The sequence below is a fragment of the Protopterus annectens genome, chromosome 11.part0, assembly GCF_019279795.1.
Source record: "Protopterus annectens isolate FY-2018-M chromosome 11.part0, PAN1.0, whole genome shotgun sequence".
Classification (NCBI taxonomy): Eukaryota; Metazoa; Chordata; order Ceratodontiformes; family Protopteridae; genus Protopterus; species Protopterus annectens.
This window is the reverse complement of record NC_056745.1, coordinates 1,483,210,233-1,483,230,740: the sequence shown is the minus strand read 5'-3', so window position 1 is coordinate 1,483,230,740 and position 20,508 is coordinate 1,483,210,233. Positions and strand designations below refer to the sequence as shown.

Below are 20,508 nucleotides of genomic sequence, written 5' to 3'. Positions count from 1 at the left end.
CCTCCAGCCTGTGCTGCTGCCCATACCTCCCATTCAGCTTTGGGCGAGTTTGAGCTGGAAACATCCAAAATGTTTCTGGGAGGTGGAAGGGACCTCAAAGGGAGAAAATGCAAACTCCACAGAGGCATTAGCCTGAGGTTAGGTTCAAACCTTGTATCTTGTGCAATGGGAGGTGAAAACATTAACCATTATGCCAACTAGGTTTTAGCTAGAAGATGCCTGATGCCAATATGTGGAGATGACGAACCCAACCACGGCAACAGTCAGGGACAGCCTTTTGTTAGATCTAGTAAAGGAAAACCTATTTGGTCTAATCAGCAAAAGGCAAAAGCCAGCATGCAGTAATAAAGTCTAGATATGACAATTAGTTCTGCTACAATAAACAAAATACCTGCAACACTAATTTAAATGGTATCATAAAATTATAAGGAAAGAAGGCGAGAAAAATAGACTCCTAGGTCTTTCTCCCCAGGCCTCCACTGAAAATGGGCTCATTTTAGCCCAGCGGACTTTCCTGGTTAACAAAAGCAAATAAATAAATAATAAATAATAATCATGTGAGATGAAGAAGACATGTTAAACAACTACAAGGAGTAATCTCTATAAAAGAAAGATGAAACCCATACCTCAAGCGGCTTAATGTCAGATCCCTACCAGAACTAAAGACTTTAATGAAGACGCCCGCTGCTCCGCCACTCCACAAGAGAGAGAGACGCCCGCTGCTCCGCCACTCCACAAGAGAGAGAGACGCCCGCTGCTCCGCCACTCCACAAGAGAGAGAGACGCCCGCTGCTCCGCCACTCCACAAGAGAGAGACGCCCGCTGCTCCGCCACTCCACAAGAGAGACGCCCGCTGCTCCGCCACTCCACAAGAGAGAGAGACGCCCGCTGCTCCGCCACTCCACAAGAGAGAGACGCCCGCTGCTCCGCCACTCCACAAGAGAGAGAGACGCCCGCTGCTCCGCCACTCCACAAGAGAGAGACGCCCGCTGCTCCGCCACTCCACAAGAGAGAGAGACGCCCGCTGCTCCGCCACTCCACAAGAGAGAGACGCCCGCTGCTCCGCCACTCCACAAGAGAGAGACGCCCGCTGCTCCGCCACTCCACAAGAGAGAGAGACGCCCGCTGCTCCGCCACTCCACAAGAGAGAGAGACGCCCGCTGCTCCGCCACTCCACAAGAGAGAGAGACGCTGCTCCGCCACTCCACAAGAGAGAGAGACCGCTGCTCCGCCACTCCACAAGAGAGAGACGCCCGCTGCTCCGCCACTCCACAAGAGAGAGACGCCCGCTGCTCCGCCACTCCACAAGAGAGACGCCTGCTGCTCCGCCACTCCACAAGAACTACCCTACAAGGAAGCAGTATTACAGAATATCTTCCAAAGGAATGGCCAGAAGTGACCAGCATGAAAATGTCCTCCCAATTGCTTCAGACAGGGGAAGCAAGATAATAACTTCAAAAGAATTTTGCATCTGTACCAATTTAACACTTTAGGATGACTAGTGCACAACTCTCAGACAGAACACGATCCACTTCACTTTGAGGATGGTCTGCTTTCATATCGCGGCAGTAATAACTCACATTAAATAAAGTTGAAGGCAGAATGCACAAACCATGTCTCCACGCCAAGATATTCATGGAGTCGCACCCTAATGTAAGCCTGCTCTTCATAGGCAACCGATATGAATGATTTAGATGCACCTGTGCCATACAACCATTCCATACAGATTTCTACTATTTACAAAATAAAATCGACAAATGAGAATGCATTCTGATCCCTTCTTAAAATAGGCCAAGTGTAGTTAGGTTATCAAAACATCCATAAAGTGCAGTTTTCATGAGATGAAAATAGTTAGTGGTGCCACAGTCTTTCTTCAATTAAAGAAGACCGGGGACAATCATTTTGTAAAGTCGCTTTTACAGTGTTTTGGGGGACAATCATTTTGTAAAGTCACTTTTACAGTGTTTTGGGGGACAATCATTTTGTAAAGCCACTTTTACAGCGTTTTGGGGGACATTCATTTTGTAAAGCCACTTTTACAGTGTTTTGCATGCATTCCTCTTCCTCAGAAATCAGACAGCTTTGACTTAGAGTTTTAGCACAACTGGCCAATAAGTCAAGTCAGAACTGGATAAAAAGACATACACAGCAATTAACATTCTAAAAAAGGAACATTAAAAGTATGATTCTAAAAGCACTCTAATTACAAGTTTGTTTCTTAGAGACACTTACCTGCAGTACCAGAATAATTTCCAATGTTCAGTTTGTAAAAGTTTAATTCATTACTGATCTTGAAGCCATCATACATAGCATACGCAGTATCGCCTTCAAAATCTCCAATTTCAACATGTAGTACAAAGGATTTATTTTTCTGAGTTGTCAAAGCATAGACTCTGTACAATCCAAGCCAGTGTTCTCCTACAAATAAAAAAATATTTTCAAGAACTACACAAGATAATGTCCCCTTCAAAGAAATCAAATTTACAGGATTAGTTCTGCATTCCTGATAATAGCAGCTTCATTACAATACATATCAAACTTGAATTAAAAGATGTGTGCAGAGCTAAGAAAAAATAAAGTTCACTGCAGCTGACTTTTTTGTCATGGAGTTGCCCTCAAACTCTATACAGACAGGTTTACCTCCATACATCTGTCACCATACCATGAATAACTACCCCTCAGCTCATTCCACCTCAAAGTTAAAAAGCTGAAGAATTAGCATTATCAGATTACTGTTCTACAGGAATGGCATTTCAGTTTCACTAAATCTTACAGTTGCAGGAAGAAAATCAGCTGTAAAAATCATTCTATTTTCATAACCTATTGTTAAAGATCGCTTTTGTCGTTTTGAAAATAAAATAGAATATAAAAAAATAGAGTATGCTTTTTACATGCAAAGTGTATATGTATATATTTATATATATTTGATTGCCAAATGGACTAAGGTGGATATATTTCCAGCCATGTAGTATATTGTCTTGGATAAAATCACAGACTTAATAATCTACTTAACCTGGTTAAATAAGTGGTACCACATCATTATAAATTTTATTTAAAGTACATAAGAGTTATATTATCATGACAGCTACTAAGTAGGCCAGGACCAGCTCGAATGTCACACTGATGGGGGAAGGGATGTGAATTTAACATGTGTACCACTCCCTTGCCTGATAAAAAGTATACATATATTTAGAAAGCTTGTGAGGAAACTTCTTCTTTCGGCAGTAGAGTTTTATGGTGTCGAATTGCCAGCCCGGCACCCAACCTTCCACGGAAGGCGCACACATGCATGCACTCACACCTAGGGCCAATTTAGAGTGTCCAATCCACCTACAGGATGTCTTTGGGATGTGGGAGGAAACCGGAGCACCCAGAGGAAACCCACGCGACCACAGGGAGGGCATGCAGACTTCGCACAGAAGGCACCCCAGCTGAAGATCGAACTGGAGAACCTCTTGCTGTGAGGCGACAACGCTAACCGCTGCAGCACTGTGGCCGCCCATTCTATTTTTGTTTTACTTGTATCACTTGTCTGTGTACTTAAATAAGGATTTTCGACTGGAAACAGACTGCCTGCCTTGCTTGGATTACTTTCGAATACTTCGTAATTCTGTACAATTATACATTTTTTTTTTTTTTTTTTACACTTAAGTTTGCTACTTCTACTACTTTTGTCTGATCTGATTAATATACAGTGATTAACGAGAGATATATGGACTTAAAATCTTCCACATGGAGAAGTTTCTTACACTGTTTTGTTTCAATACATGCAACTCCATATGAACTGCAGAAGGAGTCATTACTGGGCACATTGTGGGTGCTGCAAAGAGCACTACTGGCTGATAAAGATTGAATCAAATACTAATTTCATGAACTTTAATCATACTTTGACTTAGGAATGGGGTCCATTCCCGTCATGGTATTAGAAACCCAAAAGACTTGGAGAAATTAAAAAAGCAAGACAATCACCCAGTGTGCTGTGGGAAAGTACAGTTGTGTACACCTACCATAAATGTAGATGTTAGAGTGTCTTCACTGTTGCAGTCATAACTGTAGGGTGCTCCTGCCGGCAGGAAGCCCGAGGTCGGCCAGAATCCCAAAGTCTGGGTCCGGCGTCGGCTGTATAAGCTAGTATCCTGACGTCAGTACGCCTTGGTACATAGCCCTCAGCCGACGCCATCTTCTCCAGCCTTTCTTGCCCTAGATGTCAGAAGTCCCCAACAAATCAAAAATGAATCCAACAAGGAAACACAAATACACCACAAATATGAGAAAAAGAGGGGATAGGAGGGAGGGAAACCCCGACTGCAACAGTGAAGACACTCGAACATCTACATTTATGGTAGGTGTACACAACCGTACTAGGTTCTTCGTGTTTCACTGTTGCAGTCATAACTGTAGGGTGGAATCCCAAAGCAGTGTAGAGGGGGAGGAGGCTTTAGATAGAAGAAGGGGAGGCAAGAATACCCTGCAAGACAGCAGAGGCAAAGCCTGCCCTAGACTTAGAAAACAAGGGGAGATTGTAGTGCTTGGAAAAAGTATGCACAGAACTCCAAGTGGCAGCCTCCAAGATATCCTTGGTAGGGACTCCTCTGAGGAAAGCTGTAGAAGTAGCAGCTGCTCTAGTAGAATGACTTCTAATGGTCCCTGGAAACTGTTTCCCATGATGAGTGTAACAAAATCTGATTCCATAAGCAATCCATTTGGAAATAGTTTGTTTAGAAATAGGTTTTCCAAGAGAACTGGAGGCAAAGGAAACAAACAATTTGTTAGACTTTCTGAAATCTTTAGTCTTGTCCAAGTAAAATCGTAACTGTCTGTGCACATCCAATGAATGCAAAATCCTTTCCCCTTTATTTTGAGGATTTGGAAAGAAAGTAGGAAGGTGAATTGTCTGATTCAAAGCCACTTTCGAAATCACCTTAGGCATGAAAGTAGGATTGGTCCTCAAGGATACTCTGTCCTGATGGAAAATAAGGTATGGTTCCACAGCCATGAGAGCTTGCAACTCTGAGACCCTTCTGGCAGAGGTCAATGCTAACAAAAGAACAGTCTTCCAGGATAGAAACTTAATATCTGAAGATGCAGCAGGCTCAAAAGGAGGCAAAGTAAGTTTTTCTAAAACATAATTAAGATCCCAGGCAGGGACAGGAGGGGTCCTTGGAGGCCGCAAATTTTTAGCCCCTCTCAAGAACTGCTTCACCAAAGGATGTGAAAAAACAGGAGGATCAGAACTGAAATGCGCAGAGATAGCAGAAGCATGAATCTTAATGGAAGAAAAGGAAAGTCCTTTAGATAAAAGTTCCAAAAGGTAAAGCAAAATAGAGGAGAGATCAGGGACCTGAGGATAAGAGCCTCGGTCCTGCATCCAAATAGAAAACCTCTTCCATTTAGAGGCATAGGATTTCCTAGTGCTAGGCAGTCTAGCTTCCAAAAGAACATCCAAAACTTGTTTGGGAAGACTAGAGGAAATCAAATTCCTTTGAAGAGCCAAGCTGCCAAGCAAAGGGTCTTGAGTTTGGAATGTAGTAACTGACCCTGATGCTGGGACAGAAGCGAAGGGTTCAGTGGAAGAATCCAAGGAGGCCCCGAGAACAGGAGCTTTAAGGTTGGATACCAAAACTGTCGAGGCCAATTTGGAGCAATCAAGATGAGGAACTTGGGCTTGTCCTGCTTTATCTTCAGTAGTACCCGAGGCAGTAGAGGAAGAGGAGGGAAGGCATATGCTGAAAGGCTTCTCCAGCTGAAGGACAGGGCATCCACTCTCCATGCTGTTTTGTGGAAGGACCTGGTGCAAAAGCGAGGCAGCTGATGATTGAGATGGGATGCAAACAGATCTATCTGGGGACATCCCCAAACTGCAGTAATCCTGTTGAACAAGTTGGTGTCTAGCATCCATTCGTGAGGATCTGAAATGTTTCTGCTCAGGCTGTCTGCTAAGAGATTCTGTTTCCCTGGAATGAATTGAGCCTGGAGATGCAGATTCAAATTTAGAGCTGTGTCCCATAAACCCATAGCTAGTCTGCAAAGAGGGTATGAATGAGAACCCCCCTGCTTGTTGATGTACCACATGACCGTGGTGTTGTCTGTGCAAATTAGCAGAGGCCCTGGTTGTAAAAGGTTTTTGAAGGCTAAAAGGGCATTTTGAACTGCCAACATTTCCTTCAGATTGATGTGCCAGCGAAGATGGTCCTTTGTCCAGGTTCCCTGCTGGCAATTGTCTAGAAAGTGTGCTCCCCAAGCATAATCCGAGGCGTCCGTGGTTAGGATTTGAGTAGGTTGAGGGAGACGAAAAGGTTTTCCTTCGTTTAAAGTGCATGCCCTGGACCACCAGAGGAACTCCTTCTGGAGGCAGGGGATCAGAGGAATCAGAATATCCAGATCGTGGTAATGCTGTGACCATACACTTTTCAGGTACCATTTTAGCTTTCTCATGTGAAGCCTTGCGTTTGGAATCAACAGAATGCAGGAAGCCATGTAGCCCAGAGCCTGCAGGAATTTCCTTGCAGTGAGCTGAGATAGAGTTGCCAAGGTGTTGAAAGTAGAAGCCAGCTGAGTTTGTTTTTCTGGAGTGAGGTAGGCCCTTTGTAAGGTTGTATTTAAGAGGGCTCCCAAGAATACCATTTGTTGAGAAGGGATCAAATGTGACTTTTTTATGTTCACTGAGAATCCCAGTAGTAGGAGAAGACGTTGAACAAAGTCCAGATGTTGAAGCAGAAGATCTTTGCTGTCTGCCTGAATAAGGCAGTCATCCAAATAGGGGTAAATCTGGATCCCCTGAAGTCTGCAGTAAGCCACTACTGGTGCCAGGCACTTGGTGAAGACTCTGGGCACAGTAGATAAACCAAAGGGCAGAACAGAGAATTGAAAGTGCCTCAAACCTGCCTTGAACCTGAGGAATTTCCTGCGTTCTTGTCTGATAGGGATATGCAAATAGGCTTCCTTTAAGTCCAATGTCACCATCCAGGCGTCCTGAGAGAGCATTGGAATTAGCTGTTGCAGAGTAAGCATCTTGAACTTTGGAATTTCCAAAAAGGTGTTTAACACAGAAAGGTCCAGAATAGGTCTCCATGAGTTTTGTTTTCTGGGAACCAGAAACAGCCTTGAATAAAACCCTTTTCCCATTTCCGAGAGTGGAACAGGCTCTATGGCTCTCATGGCCAGAAGAGCATCCACTTGAGTTAAGGCCTCTGACCATTGAAGTTTTGGCAGATCTGGCCAACCGTGAGTCCTTGGCAAAGTGTGAAAGTGGAACTTGTAACCTTTTAAAATCACGTCCAATACCCATTTGTCCTGGGTAATAGGAGTCCAATTTCTGTAAAAAAGAGACAGTTTTCCTCCGAGAGGGGCATCCAGGTAAAGGGGTCCTGAAGCCCAACAGAGAGAGTCATTGAGTTTGCTTTCTTTGAGATTGGGATCTGTCTTCTCCCCTTCTAGGTGAAGAAGCAGTCCATTGTCTAGATCTGTAAGAGGTCTGGCCTTGACCTCGACCTCTGGAGCATCTATATCTTCCCCTTTGAGGCCTGTCAGACGTGGGAAAGGACCAATTTTTAGAGGGCCAATTCCTGGAAAATCTAGGAGGCTGAACTTGCAAGAAATCTTTTACAGTCTGCATGGACTTTGCCTTTTCTTCCATCTTTTTAATAACTTCCTCAGCCTTAGAACCAAAAAGAACATCTTGTTGAACAGGGGCATCTAATAACTTAGCCTTAACCTGTTCAGGTAAACTTTGTTCACGAAGCCAGGCATGTCTCCTAATCACAGTACCAGAGGCAGCAACCCTGCAAGAAGCATCCAAAGCATCAAAACCACAATGTAAGCTATGCTTGTTAACCTGTTCAGTAGCATGCAAAACATCCTGAAGTTCCTTATCCTCTGCACAAGCAGGAAGGGAAGCAAGCTTTTGCTTTAAAACAGACAAAAGAAATTGCTGATATTTAAACATATGAAACTGGCAATTTAAAGCCCTTACAGACAGGGTAGCAGAAGTATATACCTTTTTTCCCCACCTGTCTAAAGCACGAGAATCCTTTTCAGAGGGAATAGGATTTTTAGAAGTAGCAACCTTAGCAGCCTTAGAGCCCTGAGAAATAGTTTCAGGATCTGCAGAAGGGTTTTTAAATAAAAATAAATGAGAGTCAGGAACCCTATAAAATCTATCAGGCTTAGAAGGAGCAGGAGGCATGGAATCAGGATTCAAATTAGCCTCAGAAAAAGCATCATCTACAATGTCCAAGACAGGAGGGATAGCTAAAGGCCTATGCTGAGGAAGAAGAAATTCTCTAAGCCTCTTTTTGGAAGCAGAATATTCCTGTCCTTCCCAATGAAAATGTTCCCTCATCTCATGCAAGGTTTCCCCAAAAGAAAAATCCTCAGGCGGAGAGGCCGAGGGCAAAGAATCCTCAGCATCCAAATCCTCATAAGGGGGAAAGGAATAGTTCTGATCAGAGGAAGAAACAGAAGATACAGAAGCCTGGTCAGAGGAATCCAGAGTAACATCCTGTCGAGGCCTTTTCTCAGGAGGGGGGTGAGAACCCCTAATCATTGTAAGCAAATCTTCAGCCATCCTCAATAATTGTTTTTGTGTCTTGGGAGTGGATTCAGAAGCAGCTTGAGCTGGAACTTTAGACTTAGTAGGAGTCTTTGTCTTTGCCTTTGAAATAGTGATGTGAGTAGGCCTGAAAACCCCCTCAGAAGCCGGTACCTGCACAGCGGTTCCGGACCCATCTGAAGGAGCGACGTCCGAAGGTCCTGCAGCAGTTAAAATAGTGGGCCTTGATGGCTCCCCATGGGAGTCCGTATCGGCCATCGGTTCAGAAGTGGCGGACGACAGGGGCTGCAAAAGCGCCTCACTGACGACAGCCGAACCGGACGCTGGCTCCAGCTGCAACGAGTCCTGTTTGGACCTCGGAGGCCTGTCTTTGTCTTTGCGCTTCTTTTGAACTCCGGTAGTGTCAGATGACATTCTATAATTGAAGCGTCTTCCAAAATAATTTAAAGCCCAATCGTACCTGCGCTTGATAGTACGAGAGTTGAACCTGGCACAGAACCGACAACAAGAAACGTTGTGGTCAGGGCCTAAGCAAGGTAGACAGTAAGAGTGGAAATCTTTATGAGGTATTTGTATCCCACACGCTATACAATTATTAACTTTTTCTGACATCGGAGGAACAAGAAAAAGATTCCCCAACGGGGTACTTGGCTTTGAGAAGAGAAGTAACAACTTCGGACAGACAACAACCAAATACGCGGTTCGAAAATCGCCAACCAACGTTTTGCGAGCTGCTTTCCACCGCACGGCAAGAAAGACTGGGGAAGATGGCGTCGGCTGAGGGCTATGTACCAAGGCGTACTGACGTCAGGATACTAGCTTATACAGCCGACGCCGGACCCAGACTTTGGGATTCTGGCCGACCTCGGGCTGCCTGCCGGCAGGAGCACCCTACAGTTATGACTGCAACAGTGAAACACGAAGAACATCAGTAATAATTATAATAGCATTCTGTCATCTGACAGACATCAAGTGAGTTCAGAATTTTCTTTGCTAACCAATGTCTCTGTAGGCTTGAGGAGGATTCCACACTGGTATCTGGACAGGGAAGAGATACATGGGTACAGCTCCATGTAAGAAAAAAATGATACTTTACTAAAGCAAAAAACAACTACTTGTAACTATATCTACATCACACACCTGTGCAATCTTTTACAATTAATTTCATCCCAGTAATACTGTCAGTGGACTACACAGCATTTACAAACCCTGGGTGTAGGAATGTGGCACAACAGTCTGCGTGGCAACTTCAGTAATCCCTGGCTCTTGCCTGAAGATTATTTGTATGGTTTTGGTGGAACTGCAAACAGTAGTTCCAACTACTTTGTCAAGGATGCCTTTGGCAGAAAGGCTCTTAAAGAATGCACAATACACACTGCTGCAATGGAAAGAGCTTTCACCTTTCCTTGCAAGAACTTGTCACATTTATCATAGTAAAAAGAAATAAAGTTGCCTTTAAGACTATATTTCTTTTGAGAATAATATGCCCCGTCTGCTTTGCTTGGAGAATAAAACTGCTGATCTAACTTCCTGATATACTCTGCTCAGAAGAGAAGTGTGTATCATTGGTCTATGAACATGCCTATGTCAGCGGTGTGAACAAATAAAGCCTCGACTATACTCGGGTGACCACAGTTTGCTTAGCAGCTCGGATGCTCGATGGTGCAGGCAAAAAAGGATGTGTCCATGGTGGTGGTGGGGGATGGAGTTATGGGTTTGTGCACTCTCAAAAGCACCATCATGGCAGCTCCCCAGTGAGGGCTAAGAACTCACTGTAAATGCTGTCAATAAGGAGGCAGTGCAGTACTCAAGTTGCATGCAGAGGTGTGGAAAATACATCACATTGCAATGAACACCAGACCCTGGGATTGTAACATGTGCAGGGGATGGATTACAGCTATTTACTGGCAACAGATGGACACTGCGCCCAGGGAAGCTCTAATGTCCTTACCTACACCAAATGAGCTACACTGGGAGAGGTTAAATTACATTTGGCAGACCCAGTGGTTGAGGAGAGGCCTTGGCAGCAGCTGATAGTTAGTTGTGGGGAGGACAAAAAGGTGAGGCAGAAACTCCATAGTCTATGAATATCATAGCAGTCTGTCTACTTTTGTTATGATTGGTTATGAAACGGACTAAACACCGAATACCTTGTGTCAGGGCTACAGTAAAAACTGCACTGGGCATGAAGGACTTTTGTTCTCCGAGACACCTTAGCCTGTGTAAGACTGTAAGAGGAACTCTTCATACAACAGCCTGGAGTTCTAAATCCCTCCTTGCAAAAGTGATAAGAACCAGGAAAAGGTTCCTTATGAAACCCAAGAGCAATTGCTCAACTGGCTTGAATAAAATTTATGAATGAAAAACTGACTGGTTCTCAAGTTCCAGTGAGGAATGGAGGGTTGTTGAGGCCTAAGGTGGATTACCTCCCTCTTTATAAACAGTCGATGTGGTGATTCAAAGGAATTAGGTGGTTCTCCTGAAGTGCAGACCACAGCAATAGAAAAAAACAAAGAGGAATAGATGAGACTCCTCCTATACAGAGAATCTACAAGAGTACAGGGGTTGGGCAGCAAGTTCTCCAATTGTCAATGCAATTTGTTGTACAGGAAGACTTCCTAATGTCTGAGAACTTCCATAACCTGATGGTGATCAAGGTCTAGATGGAGATTTACGGCACTGACCTGAGGGAGAACAGACTCATCTGCCGAACACCTCCCCTTCTAATAGTCATGGCTGCAAACCGAGTGTGAGGCAGTTCAACTTCAGTTTCATTGCAGTGCTTATTTCCTAAACGTTGTGCAAAAAATAAAGTTACATACAAACACCGTAATTTAAAAAAGTACTACAAGATGGTTAAGCTATTCAAAAGAAAAGAAATACAAGTACAACATAACTATAAAGTAATCCTCAGGGAAAAATATATAAAAACAGAAAAAATGATGAACGAATTCTAAATAAAACTTTACACCAAATATATGAAAAATTAACAGTCCAGCCGGAACTTTCAGGATTCACAGTCTAGTAACAGTTTGGACTCAGGCTACAGAACAAATATAAAAAGTGGTGGCAGCAAAGTACAAAAAAACAACTGTGAGGAACTTGCCAAGTAGTAAAGGCAAATAACCCTTCTTTTCAGCTTTTCCCGTTAGGGGCTGCCACAGCAAAATATCAGTCCACAAAACGATTAGCAGTGGAGTTTTATTGTGTCATGTTGCCAGTCCAGTGCCCAACCTTCCACAGACACCCTCATGCCTAGGACCAATTTAGACTATCCAATCCACCTGCAGCAGGTCTTCGGAAAATGGGAGGAAACTGGAGCACCCAGAGGAAACCCACACGAACACAGGGAGGACATGCAGACTCCACACAGAATGCACCCCAGCCGAGACTCAGCCCGGGGAACCTCTTGCTGCGTGATGACAACACTACCTGCTGCACCACTGTACCTCCCTACATAAAGGGAAATCTCTATGATGCTTCAACCTGCCAAGTCCCAGGCCATATGAAAGGCCAAACCCACAGTTTAACATGCAAACTGCTATAAAATGAACATGCCTATAAAGGTCCGCACTGTCAAAGCCAAATACAAGCCTAGGATGCCCCCGCAGCACCAAGTTAATGGTCGAAAGCAACGAGACAAAAATGTAAAAACTCCATTTCATCCAGTCATGAGCAGTTGCAGTTAGAAAATGTTTGATGAAACATCCCGAGAATTTGTTTTATTTACAGTTTGTTGACGGAGTTACTCCCACTTGGCCAAATACAAACAAGAAGATATGCAGGTGGTAGAGAAATCTGTAGGGAAAATGCAAGAGAGAGAGGAAATGCATGGATAAGTATGGAAAGTGAACAAACATTTGAAAAAAGTAAAGATACAGTTAGAAAATGTTATCAGAACAGAAGGAATAGAGAGGGGCATACAAGTACTGTAAGGAAATGAAAAGATGAAATATAAGTTTTTTTAATACTAAATGAATGGATATATAGTGGAAAAACATGGAATGATATAATTATATCGAAAAAGGATGAAAGAAATGTTTTATTTATTGTTTAGCTACTGACATTTGATTACTGGGAAAGTTTGACTGGGTAAGAAGCCCATTTTCAACACAGGCCTGGGAGAAAAGCTACAGATTACTACAAAACATTAATAATTTTACAAGCTTCAAAAATAAAACAAAAACATCTGCAGTTTAAATACATTATAACAAATAAGTGACAATATAAAAACATTGGTTAAATATCTATGCAAGTTACATGACAATCATTTAATATTTAAAGAAATTTTAGACAGTTTGTAGAGAAATTAAAGGCAAGTTCATTTAATAAAAACAGGAATTGAAACAGGAAGTGAGGGAAAAACGGGCTTATGGTAAGGGATATACAAAGAAAGTCTGGGAACAAAATTTGATAGAAGTAAAGTAGTAAGTGAAGAAGGGAGAGCAAAGGGTATAAGGAATGCAAACATACTTGTTCACATTTAAGGATACAGTTTATACATAAACAAAATTAGAGGCCTATAACACTAGGAAATACTGGCTATAAAATACTTATGAAAATATTAGAAAAAAGATGCGAAAAGTATTGGAGGAAGTAAGAGGAGAAGGAGACTATGCTATAAACGATAATTTATGTGCTCACCGTAACGTTCCATCTGTACTGTTGATTTTTCTTTTCTCCTCACAAATGGGTTAGGATCTGATCCATTGGATCTGACTTGGCAGTTACTAAGCTCGTGGCAACCAAAAAAGCTCTTGGACACCTCCCTTTACCCATAATGCATCTCTCCCTGTTACCTCAGATCTTGTTTGCTAAGACCATCTCCAAACAGAGAACACTGAGAAAAAATTTTACATGAAAAAGGCCCATATGAAGACCATTTCTAGAGTATGGAGAGAAATGACCTAAGTTATGCTTCCTACTCCACCAAAAGCAAAGGGTTGGGGGCTTGGACGGAAGGGATATGACAAGATATAAAAAATCGACAATACATATGGAACGTTATGGTGAGTACTTAACGTCTTTATCTGATAGTCAGTTTTTTTTATTTTGTCCTCACAAATGGGACAGAGTCCCCAGCTACCTTTATCCCAGGTGAACTCGTGGAAAGATGTTTCTCAGAACCATCAAACCAAAAGGAGGCACTTCCCCAGAGACCAAATCCAATTTGTAATGAATGATAAAAGTATGATGATTAGCCCATGAGGCCGCTGCACAAATTTCGTCCATGGATGCATTAGCCTAAAAAAATGCCGAAGTGACATGGCCCTGGTTGAGTGAGCTTGAACAGGTTTGGAAGATCTATACTTTATCTGGTGTAGATAAAGGCAATGCAATCAGACGGACATTTTGCTAGAGTAACTTTGGATACTGGTAGGCCCTTCCTAGGGCCTGCAAAGGAAATGAAACAACAACTGATCTGCCTTTCTAAAATCTTTTGTCCTGGGGAGGTAAAAACGTAATTGCCTATGGACAGCCATCAAATGCAGTATGTATTCATCTTGGTTACTAATGTTAAGGAAGAAAACGGGCAAAGTAATGTTTGATTGATATTAGTCTGTGAAACAACTTTAGGTACAAAGGGGGGGCTGGTTCGCAAGGAAACGGTCTTTATGAAAAATCAGGTACGGAAGTTGGGAAGACAAGGCCTGATATTCTTCTTGCAGATGAAATGGCCACTAGGAAGATGGTCTTTCAAGACAAATTTTATATCACATCGCTGCAGGTTCAAACTGGGGCTGAACAATAAGATGTAGCACCAAGTTTAGGTCCCATGGAGGAGAGGGATCTTTGCGAAGTGGCCTTAGTAATGTATATATATTTAACATCTGTTTACTGAAAGTCCAACTGGGAAGGAGTCATTTTTCAGTGGAGGCCCAGGGAGAAACACTCCAGACAAGCCTTTGTAAAGTGGGAGGAAACAAGCACCCGGAGGAAACCCACATGAATGCAGTGAGAACATGCAGACTCTGCACAGAAAGCACCCCAGCTAGGAATCGAACTGGTGAACCTCTTGCTGTGAGGGGAAAACGCAAACCACTGCACCATCCAAGGTCCCTTTTAAGAAGGGTTTGTAAAGTTTGTGAAAGTCAGAGATCTTTCCCAGTGTGAAAAATTAGAGATAGCAGCCAATTGCACTTTAATTGTAGAGGCAGCTGCCCATTATCAAAGAGGTGAGCCAAAAATACTAGAAGAGAGTGGATAGGTGCTGTGCAGGGATCTACACCATGTTGTACGAGATTACAAACCTCTTCCATTTGCTTCTATAAAGTTGCAGTGGATGGCTTAAGGGGAGGACAGCAAAATATGGCAGAATGGGGAGGAGAGCACAGGCTGTCTGCCCATAACATTCAGCTTGAGCTTGGAAAGGCTGCGATGAATCATTTGTCGGCTGTGACAGGAGGTCTGGAGTAGGTTCCATAATCCAGGGCTTCTTCTGTAAAAGAGGCCACAGGAAGGGGAGGAGAGCACAGGCTGTCTGCCTATAACATTCAGCTTGAGCTTGGAAAGGCTGCGATGAATCATTTGTCGGCTGTGACAGGAGGTCTGGAGTAGGTTCCAGAATCCAGGGCTTCTTCTGTAAAAGAGGCCACAGGAAGGGGAAACTAGATTTGTCAAGGCCAGAACAGCATAATGAGGATTACTGTTCTCTTCAACCCATTTACTTTCTGAAGAAATTTGGAGATCAAGGGGTGGGGGAAAGGCATACAAGAGACTGGGAGGCCAATCATGTTTGAGAGCATTCCTTGGGGATTCTCGCGTTGGGGGGGGGGGGATTAGGAAAAAATAGCTGCATTTGTTGTTCAAAGGGGCTGCAAAGAGGTCGCAGCAAGGCTGGCCCCATCTGTGGAAAATTTCTTTCACTGCGTTCTGGTTGAGGGACCACTCGTCTGGCATGAGAATGAATCTGCTCAACTTGTCCGCTATCACATTGGACATTCCTGGGATATGCACTGCTACAAGAAAGCAGTTGGATGAGATTGCCCACTGAGCGCTTCAACAGAGGAGGGTATGATCTGGTTCCTCCTTGTTTGTTCATGTATCCGACCGCAGACTTGTTGTCTGATTGAATCACTACTATTCTCACAGGAAGAGCAGTCTGAAAGGCCTGCAACACTATCCGCCATCACATTGGACATTCCTGGGATATGCATTGCTACAAGAAAGCAGTTGGATGAGATTGCCCACTGAGCGCTTCAACAGAGGAGGGTATGATCTGGTTCCTCCTTGTTTGTTCATGTATCCGACCACAGACTTGTCTGATTGAATCACTACTATTCCCACAGGAAGAGCAGTCTGAAAGGCCTGCAACACTAGAAGCACTGCTCATTTCCAGGATGTTTATGTGTAAATTGGCCTCGTTGGCCGACCAGGTGCCTTGGACCATCTTCCCCAGAAAATGCCCCCCCACACACACACATCTGGGAAGTGTCTGTGGTCACTGTGGCCTGTGGTTGTGGGGGAACAAAAGGTTGACCTTGTGTTAGTTGGGCGAAATGAATCCACCATGACAGCTCTTTTGCAGGTGTCAGTAGTGAGAATTTGATAAGACATAATAATTGAACACTGGGCAGCCAGAAGCCATTGTAATATTCGCATATGGTACCTTGCCAGAGGAACCAAGACTATAGCTGCAGACATTAAACCTACAGCCTGTAACACGACAGGAGGCTATCTTCTTGTTCTAGAGCAATCTGTGCATTTGGTGCCTGATTGCAAAACTTCCACCCTCCAGAGAGTGTTGACAATCATCTGAGTCTTGTCCAGAACTGCCCCTATAAACTCCAGTGGATAAGAAGGGCCCAGGTGTTATTTCTTATAATTTATAGATATAGGTAGTTCTGTACAGATTTGGATAACAGTCTTCTGCTTGGATAAGTAGATGCCTGGTCAGGCAGATATAAGCCAGTTGTCCAAATAGGGAAACATATGGAATCCTTGTCAACTCAGGTGAGGTGAGGTGAGCAGTTACCATTGCCATGCATTTGGTGAACACTCTGGGGGCAGTAGTGAGACCAAAGGGCATCACTCTGAACTGGTAATGACCAGCTTCCCGGCCAGAAGCATAGGTGCCTTCTGGATCATCTGTTCATCTTTATATGGTAGTACACATCTTGAAGGTCTATGGAGCACATCCAATCGTCCTGTTACAAAAAAGTAGTATGGACTGTACCCATCACCATTCAGAACTTGTGGCATCGAAATGGACTTGTTTAATCTGCCGAGATCCAGAAATGGTCTCCAGTCCCCCATTTTTTTTTTGGGACTAAAAGAACATGGAGTAAGTTTTGAATCCTCTTTGGCCTGGGGGGGGATCTCTTGAAGGACTCTTTTGTCCTGCAATTTTTGAATTTGAATGACTGCTTGATCCCTTTGACTGAGTGGAATGTGTGCGAGTTTTCTGATGGGGGAGGGGGTTTGGGGAAAAGGGATTAGATAACCTCTTGATATTATCCTCTGCACCCATATATCTGTGGTTATTTTTAGCTAAGCTCTCCAGTACAGGGACAGTTGACCCCTGATTGCCACCAGAGATGGGCAATCGGGCCTCGTTTCAGGAGTGCTGGAAGGATTTCCCAAAGAAGGGCTCTTGGGACCCTTAGTTCTCCGGTCCTCCTCTGCTGCAAGGGCGGCAACTTCCAGAATTGTCCCCCTCTCTGCCCCTGAGCGGAACTCTCTCCACATGTGTCCTGGTATGATTCCTGGGATTTCTAAAACCACATTTTACCACCACCTCTTTGACCCTAAGCTCTGAGGGGAGGAAAAATGTATGCCCATGGCAGAAAGGTTCTTACCATCCTTTTCACACCTGGATAATGCATCTTTGAGCTTGGGACCAAAAAGGGACTTTTCAAACACAGAGTTGACAAACAAAGACTTAAAAGGCTCTACAAAGTCACACAAGTGCATCCAGGCATGCCAATGCATAGATATACTGGAACTTGCCACTCTGTTCCCTCAGCTGCATGCAAAATGAGCCTCCTGGAAGAATCAGCTACAGAATATAGGGTTGCCAGTTGACAAGCAACCTTTTCTCGGGCTCCTTCAGCTATGGTTCCCTCAAGGCATCTGATAGCTTCTTTGATCAGATCCCTTTGTAAACTGGTGAAATGGAAAAGGTAATTCAGTGATCATAAGGCAAAAGTTGCTGAAGAAAAGACTCACTTCCGGTATCTATCCATCATCCTGGAATCCTTATTAGGATGAATAGTGGAATTCTCCTCAGATAGTTCCTTCTTGGTAGCTGCCCCCACAACCATAGCATCTACTGCAACCTTTTGTCCAAAACTTCTTGTCAGCTGGAGTGGTGATTATCTTTCTTGGTCTCTGGAGGGTTGGCTTGATGGAATCTAGGTTCTCCCATACCCGCCAAGAGGATCAATTCTATGAGCTCAGTGGAATGACCCAGGAGGTAGACTATTGGGATCAGAAGGCCACCAGGTACACAGGCTCCTCAGGTGAAGGATTACTGGACTGCCAGCCACGTCTCCGTTTTAAAATATTGAAGATCAAAGGAAACATCCTCAGGAGGTAACCATAGGGGTCCTTCTCCCTCATCGAGGCCACCGTCCTTTGTGGCGGACTCCTCAGTGGAGTCCAAATGCTTCCTCTTGCAAGACCTCTTTTGAGGGACCTCCTCAGCAGGATACTCTGGGGAAGTATCAGAAGAGGCATGGGTACCCCAATGGGTATACTGGAGCCTAAGGTCCCTCTGTCCCTGTGGAATATCTTTATTACAAAGTGTGGGCATGGGCCGTAGATGGGGTTGAGGATCTGAGAGGGGAGGTGACTTCCTAGTTGTAGTGGAAGCTATAGCCCTCTCCAAAGCTCCAAAGGCTGACTGCTCTTGAGCAGAGAGGGACTCTGGATCAGACAAGCCATGCCTGTGGGATGGGACCTCCAAAGACAGCCAGCTTGGGGTAGAAGCCAGCTCTGAGTTCACCTACGCAGAAGCCCAGAGGTGCACAGACTGCTCAGAAGGTCTGGGAGTCAAACACACCCACAGCCTGCGAGGCTTGCTACAGCTCCAAGAGCTCTCCAGCTCTGAAAAAGCCAAAGAGCTCTGAGCAAAGGTCCAATCCATAGAAAAGGAAATCCTTGGATCAGAGATGGAAGACACCAGGTGTATCAGAGGAGATAACTCCAGTACTTGTCCTGAAGTCAGAGGAGGAATCAGAGGGGGAGTGGATGGCTTGGATAAACCTTGGACCGTATGGGTCTGAGCCAAAGGGACTTGGTAATATCCTGCTCCCACAGAATTTACTACACCATCCATTCCACGTCTTCTTCCATTCCACGTCTTCTTCCATAAGGCTTCTGGTCAGGAAAGGAGACGGTGCCCTCAGAGGTACAGAGTCTACAGATAGGGAGCACTGCCTCTTTGGCAGGGATAGAATGGGTTTAAAGGGACTGGAGGTCAGAGCCGCCTGCAAAACACACCCCCGCACACACACACACCCCCGCACACACACACACACACCCGCACACACACACACACACACACACACACACACACACACACACACACACACACACACACACACACACACACACACACACACACCCGCACACACACCCGCACACACACACCCGCACACACACCCGCACACACACCCGCACACACACCCGCACACACACCCGCACACTACCTCGAATTAAAGTCTAACAATTCACTTTCTCAAAACAAAACTTCATTCAATTCACTTTGATATAACCTGGAATAAATTCATGAACTTTATATATATATATATATAAAAAAACTAGCTAATCCCAATCTGCTCTTCTCCAAGTTCACTCTTCCTGGGGGCATTCATCCCAACTCCAGACCCTCAGCCTCAAATTCCACCCTACTCTGCCTAGAACTCCTATACAACACCCACAAAACTTCTACTTACCTCCATTAACATTGTATTCTAAACAAAACTACAGACCTACAAGCATGATTTCTTCATACCCACAAGATATTACTGTCATTACCGAAATGTGGCTAAAACCTCATATAAAAAAAGATTTGGAAATTCTGTCTCCTGGCTACAATATAATTCAATGAGTCAAACGACACAAAAACATGGGTAGACGTTGCAATTTTATACAATAAAGTACAGTTGTGTACACTTACCATAAATGTAGATTCACTGTTGCAGTCATCACATTTGGGTTATCTGCATGCAGGTAGCCCTCAGCCAGCCTGAATACGAGTCTTCGGATTTCTGTGTTGGATGCTGCCTCTTCTTCCATAACATCAGGTTGTCAGGGGTATTAAAACATGCAGCTGACGCCATTACATCAGTTTTTCTTACCCACGATGCCAGGTGCCCCCACAATAGGAAGCAATTATATGGTATGGTACACTCCCATTAAAAAGCAAATACACCAGAAAAAATAAATACACCAAACAAGAAGGAAAGGTAGAGCCAAGAGAAGTCAGAGGGCTGGAGGGAGGGTAACCAGGACTGCAACAGTGAATACACTAACATCTACATTTATGGCAAGTGTACACAACTGTACTATGTTCATGTTTCACTGTTGCAGTCATCACATTTGGGTTGATTCCCAAAGCCAAGGAAGACAGGAGGAAGTGAAGGAGTATAAGGTCCAGCTATTAAGCCCTGCAAGACTACAGTGGCAAATCCAGCTCTGGATTTAGAAAAGATAGGCATGTGGTAATGCTTGGTGAAGGTATGTACAGAGGTCCAGGTAGTAGCCACTAGGATGTCCCTGGTAGGGACTCCTCTGAGAAAAGCCACAGAGGTAGATGCAGCCCTGGTGGAATGTGATCTTATCCCCAGTAGGGTAGGTATTCCATGGTGCTTGTAGCAGAAATTAATGCAATGGGCTATCCATTTGAAAATGGTTTGCTTTGAAATGGCCTTCCCCTCTGCCCCTGCAGCAAAGCCAACTAGCAGCTATTCAGATCTTGAGTGGCTTAGTCCTGTCCAAATAAAATCTAAGTT

General features: G+C 44.1%; 1 protein-coding gene across 1 annotated transcript in view; it reads right to left on the bottom strand.

The window, feature by feature from the left end:
- LOC122815927 (angiopoietin-related protein 5-like) overlaps positions 1 to 20,508 on the bottom strand; it is a 597,255-nt gene that overhangs the window by 166,395 nt on the left and 410,352 nt on the right. Inside the window, exon 6 of the mRNA XM_044088792.1 lies at positions 2,233 to 2,418. Within this exon, the coding sequence (XP_043944727.1) occupies positions 2,233 to 2,418 (186 nt within the window). The remainder of the gene's footprint in view (positions 1 to 2,232; positions 2,419 to 20,508) is intronic.